This window comes from Esox lucius, chromosome 4 (assembly GCF_011004845.1).
Source record: "Esox lucius isolate fEsoLuc1 chromosome 4, fEsoLuc1.pri, whole genome shotgun sequence".
NCBI lineage: Eukaryota > Metazoa > Chordata > Actinopteri > Esociformes > Esocidae > Esox > Esox lucius.
The window spans coordinates 13348063-13362742 of NC_047572.1; the positions used below are offsets into that span (position 1 = coordinate 13348063).

A 14680-nucleotide genomic window follows, 5' to 3' on the forward strand; every position below is an offset into this window, starting at 1 on the left:
TGGCAGACAAAACGTTTCCTCATTTCCCCTACAATTGTCTAGTTAGAGGGGGAGAACATTCTCATTCGCAGTTTATCAGGTCAGGATTGTTCTGTGCTCTACCCTAGCCACTGTCCGTTGACTTTGATCCTTGTCCAGTAATATGGAATGCTATAGATTCCCTATTTGTTTGTTTCAGAGAGTTTCAGCAACAGGAACTGTGAAGTAGTGTCTGCATTATAATTCATTGGCGTTTTTTGGAGGGGTTTATACATCAAGGGCAAAATTAGTCTGACAATGTTTAGTGAAAATTATTAATCAAAACTTTAAGTTAGCGTTTTTGCTGTGGGGGATTCCTGCAACAACAGAACAATCCAATCAAGATACAATCTCTGTAGCAAACGACATACGTGTAATTTTTTGTGTGGCGTCACATCCTGTTATTGTGAATATAGATCTGTACGTTTGTGGTAGATGCTCCCTGTTTTTGTGACTTTACTCACTGGGCTGTTCCGAATTCACCGGTGTCATTTAAAGACAAAAGGATGCATCTGTAGTGTCTGTACATCAGAAGATGTGTTTCCTCAAAGTTACTTGGTTCTTGACTTCTATTTCTTCCAAATGCATGTGACTACAGAGTGGACTGCGTGTTTGTATCCAGCACACACACTGTGTGTGATGAGCTGGGCGTGCACGTACCACAACGTGCACCCAGGGTGTGTAGACAGCTCTTCTTACTCTTTATATTCGGACAGTTTCAAGCCAGCTAGAATGCTGTTGGTTGAGGAAAATTGACGAAACTTCAAACTCTACAAAAAGTGAAGTCTCAAAAGATGCAGGGTAATGATGGGGAGAGACAAGGGAAACAGACATGTAGGGTGATGGGTTGGCATTTTATTAACAAAACAGGGTGTGCAATGGGAGGAGGGTGAGGGAAAACTCAAAAGCAACAATCAAACCCCCTTTTGGTTGAGGCGGTGTCACCTCCCGGCTTTTTAAAACAACCCTCGCCAGACTGACTGGGAGTTCTGCGCATGCGGCAGTTGACTACAGGCGTCAGGTGTTCATGTCGCTAGTTTGACATGCCGCGTTTTAATGCCAGTCGGGTGTGTGAGAAATTAGAGTTGAACGATTATTGGCGATTGTTAATGAATGCGGTTGTTCTGTCTTCGCAACCTGCGCAGTTGCAAGCCTGTGGAGATCTTTGCCTGCGTGATCTTTGGGCGTGCGTGTCTGTGCACGTCTGTGCACGTCTGTGTGACATGGCAACGGCGTGCTGGTGAACGAGGGAGGGGAGTGTCTTTATAAAATGACTGACCTCCTTTAGGGAGCCGTGACCACTGAGGAGTGTCATGATCCAAGGCTTTCTGTCTCACACGCAGATCCTGTGGTCTTCCGCAATTTATGTATATTTGAGACAGGGGTGTTTATTTTATTGGGAGCAGGAGCGTGTTGCGTATTTTCCCCTCCCCATTCACCATCTTCCTAATTATATTCGCCGTTTAGCAGGTTTTACTGTATGATTTATTTTCCTGTTTGAAATGTTGATAATCTATTTACATTGTGAGCTCAGCAGTGTGTGCATGACGCGCCCCTCTCTCGGGCCGTTGGATCTCAATGAACCACACATCGAGTGTGTCCTCACAGCAATGAGCCATCAGACCTCACGTTATACACGTAAACATTCCTGGCTGCTTGGCATTTACTAATTGCTGCTTATTGGTTGTTTTGTGCATTGGCATGGAAGCCTGAGAATGTGTTGCATAAACATTTACAAAAAAATATCGGCCGCTAGCTGATCATTATCTACAGCCAGCTGTGATTGTAGAGTAATGAGACAAGCAGGACAGAGAGCCCCTGGTGGTCGAAAAAAACATTTGACCATTTGACCTGTATCCCTGACTGGAATCCACTGTGCCACAAAACTATGTGGTAAACCGAGTGGTAAGACCGATATCCATGTTTTCTTTACAGTGCTGTTACAGCTGTCCTTTTTGGTCTTCGTTTTTATTCTCGAGTTCACTGTATGATGGGGAGGGTGATTATTATTCTTATTATTTTGTCTACCAGTTTTTACAATATATCAAGTGTGACCAGGATATCAAGATGTATACATTTATTTAAGGAATAGTTCTGTTCTTGTAACAGTGTCAGTTAAAATAAGTGACAGACACATATGAGTCAGGAATGATATCAAATCAATAATAATGACAAACATGGGTACATTATTAGCCTTGAGAGGGAATTGCTCAAGTTAAACAGTGTTTATGGAGGGACATTATACAGCAGCATGTTGGTCTTCATATCATTTTAGTTTTTTATTGAATTCTCCATTTTATATACTTTCAAAATGCAACATTTAATTTTTTTTTTTTGTCCAAAATGGCTACTAAATTACAGTGACCGATCAACCGACACACTATTCGTTAAAAAATAAGACCATATTCTAGCCAACAATCAACATTTGTGCTAGCCTCCAGGAAATCAAGATTTGCATTCAGCACTGGTCAGTAACGGCAAAAAAACCCGAAACTAAATGCTAATGATTGCCTTGCACTGGAATTGAACTCACGATCCTTAGAGCCAGAGTTCAGCTGCCATCCCTGTCCACCGTTGCCCTTGGCGGCTGGTATTGAAGGCAGTCGGGACGTCGAGAGAACCTGGACAAACAATCAATAGTGCAGTCCATGTTTGTGTGATGCCTTTGGTGTAGCACTGCACCTTGATTGGCCCCATTGTCTTCATAGTGTCCCATAGGATTCTGGTCTTAAGTACTGCACACACACACACACACACACAGGATACCTTATGAGAGGTGTCTAGCTCTTCCTCAGAAACCCCAGGCTGGTTCACTTGCCCACGAGTGAGCTCTGTCCTAAAGTCCTTCTGAAACGGATGTTGACCAAGACAGATGAAGCACTGAATAATAGTGAAATCTATTTAACTTTCATTTTTAGCCTAGAGTGATCTGATGAGATGACTACCAAATCCATAATTCACTGATCTGCGGATTTCTCTATGTATTTGATTTGTTCACCATGTTGTGGATGAGGAAACATACGCAGACAGTAGCAGTTTGACACTGCCAAGACTTGCTGCGTTCATTCCCTCACTCAGCGTTTGGGCTCTTCCCCTTGACTGTTTCGGCATCTAGGCCCCCATGAAACTGTAACTTTGCTGACTTCTCGGAAAAGAAAAAGTAAAAAAAGAAAAATGTGCAAAGAATATTTACGACAGATTTTCATCTTGTAATTTCCATACAAATGTAAAACTAGGGATGCGTGGAATCTTCTCTACATCTTAAACCAATCAAAATGTTCACATATAGATGGGCATGCTGGCGGCAAGAGAGAGCTACAGACTAAGAGAGAGGGAGAGATGGCACAAATCACCACTTTCAAAGTAAAAGCCTTTAGAGATGCTAATCGGAATGACAGGACTTTCTAACCTGGCCCAGAAAACCCAAAATTAATTCTGACAATTGGAAGGATTACTACAGAGGAATAAATACATATTCAAATCTCCCTTTCTCCTTAGCCTCTTCCCTCTCTTCTCTTATTCCCCATTTTCAGGCTCAAGGGAGAGGTAATTTCACTTTTACTTCTGAAATGCCCAAATTCTCATTCACTTCCAGAATGAGCAATTTGTATAAGAGCCTTTCGAAATGGTCTGAAAAATCCCTTTTAAGTTCCTGTCACCATCAATGTTGTTAGCTTGCACACAAATCAAAACTGCAGGGTTCCCATTCAGTCACTAACTCTGTATGACACTACAACAACTTTGTTTGCTCTTTCTGTTCAATCACTAACTCTGTATGACACTACAACACCTTTGTTTGCTCTTCCTGTTCAGTCACTAACTCTGTATGACACTACAACACCTTTGTTTGCTCTTCCTGTTCAGTCACTAACTCTGTATGACACTACAACAACTTCATTCATTATTCCCTTTCAATCACTAACTCTGTATGACACTACAACATCTTTGTTTGCTCTTCCTGTTCAGTCACTAACTTTGTATGACACTACAACACCTTCATTCATTATTCCCTTTCAATCACTAACTCTGTATGACACTAAACACCTTCATTTGCTGTTCCCTTTCAGTCGCTAACTGTGTATGACACTAAAATACCTTCATTTGCTCATTCCTGGCTCTGTATGAGACATTGGGGAGCATGCCACTGTGCCCTTTTTCGGACTCTTTGGTGTTCATGGCACTGACCAGAACGATTCACGTGTTTCTCTAGGAAAAAAGTTTGTTTGAGGAAACGTGGCGCCAGTTTATTTGTGGTAAGGTTTCCTTATGGTCAGCACATATTCTCCAATGTGTTTATACTGGATTGTTACAGAGTTGGCTAATGAAAACATGACAAAGGCTACCGCTGAGTAGTGTCCACAGAGGAGGACCGCTAAGACTGTCTACTCTGTATTTTGGATTTATGTCCTGGCCTGGGGCACACTCATGCATTTTCAGTACAGCCAACATCGCAGGGTTAGTACAGGTAACAAGAGAGATGTAGAACAGGAAACACTAAAGGTATAATACAGGAAACTTAAATGGGTATAGCGCAGGAAACACTATAGTTGTAGTACAGGAAACACTACCAGTGTAATACAGGAAACACTACAGGTGTAATACAGGAAACACTACAGGTGTAATACAGGAAACACTACAGGTGTAATACAGGTAACACTACAGGAGTAATACAGGAAATACTACAGGTATAATGCAGGAAACACTACAGGTGTAATGCAGGAAACACCACAGGTGTAATACAGGAAATACTGCAGGTGTAATAAAGGAAACACTATAGGAGTAATACAGGAAAAACTTCAGGAATAATACATGAAACACTATAGGAGTAATATAGGAAAAACTAAAGGTGTAATACAGGAAACACTACAGGAGTAATACAGGAAACACTACAGGAGTAATACAGGAAACACTACAGGAGTAATACAGGAAACACTACAGGAGTAATACAGGAATCACTACAGGAGTAATACAGGAAACACTACAGGAGTAATACAGGAAATACTACAGGCAACACTACTGGCATAGCACTGCCATTGAGAGGAGGAATGGTTTGTAGAATCCTCTGCTGGTAGTCGTCTGATGACCCAGAGGTCTGACTTGAGAATGCCGTCACAGCCGTCGTGTTCCCTTGCGTGCTGCCGCTGCTCCTCCAAAGGCCTCTGATGGGACACTGTGCGTTTGCCTCTGTCCCCCACAGCTCTCATTGCCGGAAGGTCATCTGGTGGATGTGGGAGCTCGGCAGTGGCAGGGTGCATGCTGGGAATAAAGACGTACACTGTCCCTGGGCGTATGGCTCTTATCACTACCACTGTTCAAGCCAAAGAATAGAGGAGATGGGAGGAAGGAGAGTGCAGCCAGGAGAGTTCAGAGGCATGTAGGGAAAGTGTTTTGTTGTGGTTTGTGCATTTGGCTGTGTTGTTGTGACGGTAATGTCTGTTGCATGCCCATGGAGATAAGGCTTTGGGAGAGGTAGACCAGCTGGGAACTCACTGGGAAATTTAGATGACAGTCATTTCTCTTTTTCTTTCCTTTTTTTCTATGCCCGACACTTTTCAATTCACATAAATGCGGCAAGGCTGTTTGCATAATCCCTACTGACCAAATATGTCTCCTTTCTGCAATAATAGCAATCATAATATCAATAAATCAACATTCCTCACTACATGTCTAATAAGAAGAGGTTTACAGTGGGATTTGGGTGTTTTAGGGACTTCTACTGAGTTCCTATAGCACCAGAGACAGTGTGTAGAGCTCAATGCAGATATAATGGAAAAAGAGCTTAGAGTACAATAATGAAAACCGTTCCATTGTCTCTGGCTTAATGAAATACCAATGCTACCATTCATTTCCCACATCACTGTTCACATTCTCGATCTATGACCATACATGGAAATAAGTATTTTTCTAATTTCCGGTAATATGAAATGTGCAGTCTCCCTGTGAAATACCACTAAATTGTTAATTCTATAGGATAGAATGAATGGCCTGGTGACGTCTCCACCTCTAGTTGTTGTAAAGGAACTTATTTCACTGGTGAATTAATCGTCATGTCTTCTTTTTTCTACTGTACTGGTAACACGTTCAATTTGTGCATTATATAGGGAATAGGGTGATATTTGGTGTGAATGCACTGAAGACAGTACAGTGGGTATGTGGATGTTCATTCGATTTTATTGACGTTCATTTTACTTATCAGTTATCTTTAATTGAGTTGGCATGACTCAAAGGATGGACTGAGAGAAAGACTGTTTCACAGCGAAGTCGGTGTTGACACGAGGCTGACTTCACTGATGATTTAATGATGCCAAGCACAACCAATGGCGATGAGCCATCCTTGAGCCAGCTCTAGTTATTAATGTGGAGATATGAATCTTTCAGCTCCAGTCCTCACTGCGACACACGTTCATCCAGGCAGTAGTATAGTCAGTTCAACTGACAACGGCTTTTAATGTCTGTCAAGTTGGAGGAAAGGGTTTTATTTCGGGTTGTGAAGAAGGACCAATTATGACCTCCTGCCACTTTAGAAATGAACGACTGAAATCCAATCGTTTGTCTTTTTTTATTATTACACGACAGCTGTTTCCGTGGAGTTATAGCACGCGTTATATTTAAAATGTCTTACGTGTAATTAATTGCACATATGATAAACAGCTGTGGCCAAACATTCAATTAGCAACTCAAGTAATTATTTATCTCCATCTCTCTTTCTCTCTCTCTCTCTCTCTCTCTCTCTCTCTCTCTCGTTCTCTCTAGGTTTCTCTATCCTTCAGGCCATCATGGAATCAGCGGTGTCTAACAACTGGCAGGTGACAGCCCGGTCTGTGGGGAGCATCACGGACGCAGCGGAGTTCAGACGCATCATGGAGGAGATGGACAGGAGGCAGGAGAAACGTTACGTCATTGACTGTGAGGTGAACAGGATCAACACCATCCTTGAACAGGTACTGTGCTTTTACAGCAATACTGAGATATACTTAGAGAGAGGAGAGAGAGATCCTGAGATATAATTAGAGAGAGGAGAGAGAGATGCTGAGATATACTTAGAGAGAGGAGAGAGAGATGCTGAGATATACTTAGAGAGAGGAGAGAGATATGCTGAGATATACTTAGAGAGAGGAGAGAGAGATGCTGAGATATACTTAGAGAGAGGAGAGAGAGATGCTGAGATATACTTAGAGAGAGGAGAGAGAGATGCTGAGATATACTTAGAGAGAGGAGAGAGATATGCTGAGATATACTTAGAGAGAGGAGAGAGAGATGCTGAGATATACTTTGAGAGAGGAGAGATGCTGAGATATACTTAGAGAGAGGAGAGAGATATGCTGAGATATACTTAGAGAGAGGAGAGAGAAATGCTGAGATATACTTAGAGAGAGGAGAGAGAGATGCTGAGATATACTTAGAGAGAGGAGAGAGAAATGCTGAGATATACTTAGAGAGAGGAGAGAGAGATGCTGAGATATACTTAGAGAGAGGAGAGAGAGATGCTGAGATATACTTAGAGAGAGAGATGCTGAGATATACTTTGTGAGAGGAGAGAGATATGCTGAGATATGCTTAGAGAGAGGAGAGAGAGATGCTGAGATATACTTAGAGAGAGAGATGCTGAGATATACTTAGAGAGAGGAGAGTGAAATGCTGAGATATGCTTAGAGAGAGGAGAGAGAGATGCTGAGATATGCTTAGAGAGAGGAGAGAGATATGCTGAGATATACTTAGAGAGATAAGAAGAGAGAGATAGTGGTGTACTGCGTAGTTGTACAGCATCACACCATCCTAGGTACGGTACAGTCTTGGATGTGTCGACTTCAGGCTCCATTGCTCATGTAGTTTTCTCCTCATGTACTCTATAAGTGTTAGCAGTGTAGCTGACGTTATCTGTTGATTTCCTGTTGATTCATTTGCTGGCAAGGGGTCCTCAGTGTCTTGGGGGGTGTGGTGCAGCGAGGTTTGGCCGTGGGGTGGAGACTGATGAGGTCTGATTTGATCTGGACTCTTAATTCCAAACTAATGGTTTGGCCACATGTCTTCCTCTCTCCATCCCTCTCCTCACCTTGTTCCACTGATTGGGAGGAAAGTCCTTGTAAGGGAACAAATTAGAGAACAAAGTGGCTGTTTTGCCAGGACCAGGCCTCTCATGTCTCCTGTTTCCCATCTAGCCTTTCTCTTTTCAATTTATTTATTCAAATGAGAAAAGACTTGTTTGTAAATATTATTTAAATTTTTGGTGAATTTCATATTCATAGTGTGTCTAGTAAGTGAATCTCAGAAATTGTTTTAGAGCTGAACGAAAGAAAAGACCATATCCACTGAAGTGAACACTTCAGAGGAATCACCAATTATTTTGCCTGTAATGTGTAACGTAAAACGTCCATATTAATAAATATTTTGTTAATAATGTTTCACCCCAATTAATTATGTGATAAAAAAAAAAAAAAATCTTGGATCTTAGAAGGATACATTTACAATCCACAGAGTAAATTGTACTGACCAACCAACTCAAGATGAGTTTGTTGTTTAGCACGGAGCTGACTATCTACTGTAACCTAGAAACATGGTATCCGACTGTTAATCTGACCCTGGAGAAGTTGAAAAACAGCCTCAGTGTTAAACCTCAGTATTCCTGTAAGGACTCACCATCTCTCATGGGTTCTCTGCCATGCCTCTGCAGTCACTGCCTACAAGCCAATCAGACACCCAAATGAATTACACTCATTAAGTTATATTATATTGGCTTTGTTCCTGCTTTAAAATATCCCCTCATTGAGTATTAGCTTCAGTTTTTATTAGTCTAATTTGATACCAGAGTCATAGTTCAATTCTGAATTGCTTTTGGTATTAATTTACTTTGTCTAATTTTATTATTTTAATGCTGCTAAATGTCCATACAAGATAGTTATCTGGCAAATATTTAAAGAAAATATATTTTCCCTGAATTCATTGAACTGATGATAAGGATCAGCTTTTAAAAGGAGTTTGCCATTGCAAATCATCTGTACATGTTAATAGTGCTATCTTTAATGGGATTCTCAGATGTTTTACCAATAACAGTATTCACCAGCATGTGTTCTAATCATTTCGATGGGAATTCACTCTGTGTCTCTAAGCTCATATTTAATAAGGCCTTTCTTTCTGCTGCTGTTACTCCACCATCCCTAAATGTTTCCCCTTGTTAAATTTACAGCGTGTTTATGAGGAGAGTAGGCACTCAGCACAGGCCTCCGCAACCCTCCAGGGCAGCAGTGCACACCACACACACACTCACACACACACACATATGCACATACACATAGAAAAAACACAGGCACAGGGAGACACACAGAAAACACACAGAAACTCACACTCACAGACACTTTGTCGCCTCAACGTGGGCTGTCTAAACTGCAGATAATTGGACTAATTTTGCCAGTGCCTCAGTGATGACTCAGAAGCTGCTGGACTTCGCCCCCTGTCTAGTCCCCTAGAGTCTACCATTACAGGAGGGGTGTAGAGGGCAATGTCAGAATGTACCACTACAAGAGGGGTGTAGAAGGCAATGTTATGATGTACCATTCCAGGAGGGGTGTAGAAGGCAATGTTAGGATATACCATTACAGGAGGGGTGTAGAGGGCAATGTCAGAATGTACCATTATAGGAGGGGTGTAGAGGGTGATATCAGGATGTACCATTATAGAAGGGGTGTACAGGGTGATGTCAGGATGTACCATTGTAGGAGGGGTTTAGAGGGTGATATCAGGATGTACCATTATAGAAGGGGTGTAGTGGGCAATGTCAGGTGCCGTTATATATTGCACCACGTTTTCTTGAGTGTAGTTATGTGTCTAGTTGTCTTGAAGTTGTAATGCCTTTGGTTAGGTCGTCATTGTAAATGAAAAATTTTTCTCAATCGGCTTAGTTGGTTAAATAAAGGTCAAACGGAAATCAAATAACTAAATAGAAAAGTGGTGTAGTAGATAATGTTAGGATATACCATTTTACTACAGTGAGAGGGCAACATTAGGGCCTACAGTTATCCTTGAAGGAAAGGGTGCCCTGATCACAAACAAGGTAAGACGTGTGATTAGGCCACCCGAAATGATATAACATCTGCAGTGTGATGGCAACTCGGCCATTTGAAGAACTATTATTTTATTTTATTGTACCAACAAATATTGGCACGTTGACTGAAGTACAACTAATTCTCAGCTGTGTTGGGATGATGTTATTTATAGTGTTGTTCCTGTGAGGAAAGACAAATTATTTGTCTTATCACTTGGTACTAGCAGTCATACCTGTGTGGTTAATTGAGGTCAGGTAATCTATCTTGTGTGTATCAGTGCTTGCATGTGGATATGTCGGTGTGTGTGTGTGTCTGTGTGTGTGTATCCATGTATCCGTGTCTGTGCTTGTGCGCTTGCTCCTTTGTGTGGGTGTGTGTGTTCACTCCATTCTGTTCTAGCCAGTCTCTCCCTCCTGGGCTTTCTTCTCTCACTGCTGGATGGACTCTGGGAGGGGGGCGGGTATGAATGGAGTCTGGATAGGCCTAGGGCTCACAAGCTGTTCCAAGAAAACCAGGCAGCTATCTAGACAGGGTCCCGAATGGTACCCTATTCCCTATATACTTCTCTACTTTTCTCCCAGTGGCCCAGAGGGATTTTGTTGCTGTGAATACTAGTCAGAGGCCGCTGTGGAAACTAGTCAGAGGTCACTGTGGAAACTAGTCAGAGGTCGCTGTGGAAACAAGTCAGAGGTCGCTGTGAAAACTAGTCAGAGGTCGCTGTGGAAACTAGTCAGAGGTCGCTGTGGAAACTAGTCAGAGGCCGCTGTGAATACTAGTCAGAGGCCGCTGTGAAAACTAGTCAGAGGTTGATGTGAATACTAGTCAGAGGTTGATGTGAAAACTAGTCAGAGGTTGATGTGAAAACTAGTCAGAGGTTGATGTGAAAACTAGTCTGAGGCCGCTGTGAAAACTAGTCTGAGGCCGCTGTGAAAACTAGTCTGAGGCCGCTGTGAAAACTAGTCAGAGGCCGCTGTGAAAACTAGTCAGAGCCCGCTGTGAAAACTAGTCAGAGGTTGATGTGAAAACTAGTCAGAGGTCGATGTGAAAACTAGTCAGAGGTTGATGTGAATACTAGTCAGAGGTTGATGTGAAAACTAGTCAGAGGTTGATGTGAAAACTAGTCTGAGGACGCTGTGAAAACTAGTCTGAGGCCGCTGTGAAAACTAGTCAGAGGCCGCTGTGAAAACTAGTCAGAGCCCGCTGTGAAAACTAGTCAGAGGTTGATGTGAAAATGAGTTAGAGGTTGATGTGAAAACTAGTCAGAGGTTGATGTGAAAACTAGTCAGAGGTAGCTGTGGAAACTAGACAGAGGTCGCTGTGGAAACTAGTCAGAGGTCGCTGTGGAAACTAGTCAGAGGTCGCTGTGGAAACTAGTCAGAGGTCGCTGTGAATACTAGTCAGAGGTCGCTGTGGAAACTAGTCAGAGGTCGCTGTGGAAACTAGTCAGAGGTCGCTGTGAATACTAGTCAGAGATCGCTGTGGAAACTAGTCAGAGGTCGCTGTGGAAACTAGTCAGAGGTCGCTGTGAATACTAGTCAGAGGCCGCTGTGAAAACTAGTCAGAGGTTGATGTGAATACTAGTCAGAGGTTGATGTGAAAACTAGTCAGAGGTTGATGTGAAAACTAGTCAGAGGTTGATGTGAAAACTAGTCTGAGGCCGCTGTGAAAACTAGTCTGAGGCCGCTGTGAAAACTAGTCAGAGGCCGCTGTGAAAACTAGTCAGAGGCCGCTGTGAAAACTAGTCAGAGGCCGCTGTGAAAACTAGTCAGAGGTCGCTGTGGAAACTAGTCAGAGGTTGCTGTGGAAACTAGTCAGAGGTCGCTGTGGAAACTAGTCAGAGGTCGCTGTGAATACCAGTCTGAGGCCGCTGTGAAAACTAGTCTGAGGCCGCTGTGAAAACCAGTCAGAGGTTGCTGTGGAAACTAGTCAGAGGTCGCTGTGGAAACTAGTCAGAGGTCGCTGTGGATACCAGTCTGAGGCCGCTGTGAAAACTAGTCAGAGGCCGCTGTGAAAACCAGTCTGAGGCTGCTGTGAAAACTAGTCTGAGGCCGCTGTGAAAACTAGTCTGAGCCCGCTGTGAAAACTAGTCTGAGGCCGCTGTGAAAACCAGTCTGAGGCCGCTGTGAAAACTAGTCTGAGGCCGCTGTGAAAACCAGTCTGAGGCCGCTGTGAAAACTAGTCTGAGGCCGCTGTGAAAACTAGTCTGAGGCCGCTGTGAAAACTAGTCTGAGGCCGCTGTGAAAACTAGTCTGAGGCCGCTGTGAAAACTAGTCTGAGGCCGCTGTGAAAACTAGTCTGAGGCAGCTGTGAAAACTAGTCTGAGGCCGCTGTGAAAAATAGTCTGAGGCCGCTGTGAAAAATAGTCTGAGGCCGCTGTGAAAAATAGTCTGAGGCCGCTGTGAAAAATAGTCTGAGGCCGCTGTGAAAAATAGTCAGAGGTTGATGTGAAAAATAGTCAAAGAGTGCTGTTATAAACTGGTCACAGACTGCGGTGAAAAACTAGTCAAAGACAGCTGTGCTTGCCAAACAGCCATGCTTCATCACATAGATAAATAGAAGAACAGAGGGAGGGCAGATGACGGGAAGCGAGAAATAATAAAAATAGGGTCTTGTTTGAACAATATGCTGCTGCCTGTTTAGGGCCGGTAGAACAGCCATTTCATCTCCCCACAGAATCGTCTAATATCTTCAGTAGTTCTCTACCTGCACAGTCTGGAAACAGTGTCAGATTCACCCACTCACTTCTGTGTCTTGTGTGTCCCTTATATGGTGTGTCTTTGCTGACTTAGTCTGAGGTTTTATTTAGACCATGAATGAGAGAGTGAATGAAGTAGAGAGAGAGAGAGAGAAAAACCAACAGAGAGAAAGCACAGATAGAAAAAGAAAGTGCTTTGGACATTTGACATATCTAAGGTTGTGCTTCTCCACAGCAACCGAGAACAGACACTTGGATCATTTCAAAGGTGTCACTGATCCAACTTCAGCTCATTGTCACTAAAACTAAGGCAGAGAAGCAATTGAGAGCAGACAGTGACAGAAATAACACAGAGATTCCGGCACTTTGAAGATAAAACCCTGAAGTGTTTGATAGCCCAGGCACCGACCCTTTAAGGCTTTAAAGGGCCATTTACTATCTATGATTACAAAATTAAAGGGGATTACTGTGCTATCATGACAGAGACTATGACCTATGAACTCTTGGGATGCGTCCCAAATGGCTAACTACTTCCTATTTTGTTGTACTTCGTTAGACCCAAGGCCTACAGTCCGAAGTTCTACCCTACAGTAGAGATATGTTGCCATTTGGAACACAGACTCATACTCAGGCTGGGAATCAGAAAGGGGATTGGTTTTCTCTGGCAATGATAAGTATACTTGAGCAGGGTTTTCCTCTGCTTCCCTTTTCAATGGTGCTAAACAGACTCTTTTCACATTCTAGCCTCTGTGAGGTTGAAATGTTGACCCACCTCCTGTTAGCCAAAGACAAAGCAAGTGAAAAGATGTTTTTACCTATTTACTCTTCCTACGAGTATTACTTACATTACGTGAATTAGATTCACATAAACCCTTGTATTAAATCTGTCATCTCTGACCTAAAGGCGCCATATCAAGGTACCAGTGTGCCAGTAGAATATCTTTCTCTGCATGGTTCCAATAACAGACTGCTCAAACACCTCAGACTGACAGCAGACATGAAGAACCATCCTGATATCAAATGCAAAAAAAAACTGAAAACTTTCTGCTATCCACAGGGGCATCAATTTACCCTGCCAAAAAAGAAGGAAGGAAGGAGGGAGAAAGAGACTGAGGGAGGGGGAGAAATACAGGGAGAGAGACTAAGCTTTGGAGCTGTAGTCGTTGTTGCCAGTTAATTAGACAGTATCCCCCTGAGAGACTTACAGTAGACTGAAAGCCCTTCAGCTCAAACGACGGAGTAAAAGAAAGGAAGAAAAGACGCGTATAGTTGTTCTGTGGCAAGGCGTTGGTTTAGTTGGTAATTGGCTGTTTTTGGATCCCTTCTTCACGATCATTCAGAACCAGTGTACTGCACAGAGAGAATGAGCAGTAAATAAAAAACAAGTTTAAACAGGCCCTGGACCCTTTTATGACATGCCATTGACATGAAAAATACAGATTTAGTTGCAGAAATAAAATATAATAAATCCTTTTAGTGGAACCGGGTGTTTTCTCTCTCTTTTTTCCCTCAGCTTACTTACATAGTCCTGGAGAAAGGTCACCAGGGACAGAGAGAACAGCTTTCTTCTGGGGAACAATAGGTGACCTGTCTGGCTATAAGGCATCCGATAGATTAATTGGGAAGGACAGGCGAGAAGTCAGATTATAGCTGAAAGGAGATATTTTTTGTATTTGATTTGTTTTACTTCAGTGTTGAATGCTGGCTTGTAGGCGTGAATTAGGGGAGAGAAAGAGAGTGTGGGTGAAGACATACTTTGTGAAACGAGAGAGACAGTTAGGGTAGAGCGAGCGAAAGGAGAGAATGAAAGGATAGACAGAGGACACAGAGGGAGCAGACAAGAAAATCCTAGACTCAGTGAGTACTAGTTAAAAGTTAATACTAACTCATGGGGGACAGGGACTTTGCCTGTGGTATAAATATTTCA

The 14680-nt window shown here is 42.7% G+C and overlaps 1 protein-coding gene across 5 annotated transcripts in view; it reads left to right on the plus strand.

Moving 5' to 3' along the window:
- Positions 1 to 14680, plus strand: part of gria3b (glutamate receptor, ionotropic, AMPA 3b) — a 117860-nt gene that overhangs the window by 59571 nt on the left and 43609 nt on the right. For all 5 annotated transcript variants that reach the window (XR_004575655.1, XM_010896450.3, XM_010896459.3 and 2 more), the window contains exon 4: positions 6772 to 6959. Coding sequence is in view for 4 of the 5 variants with exons in the window: in XM_010896450.3 (XP_010894752.1) it covers positions 6772 to 6959 (188 nt within the window). In the remaining variant the exon portion in view is untranslated. The remainder of the gene's footprint in view (positions 1 to 6771; positions 6960 to 14680) is intronic.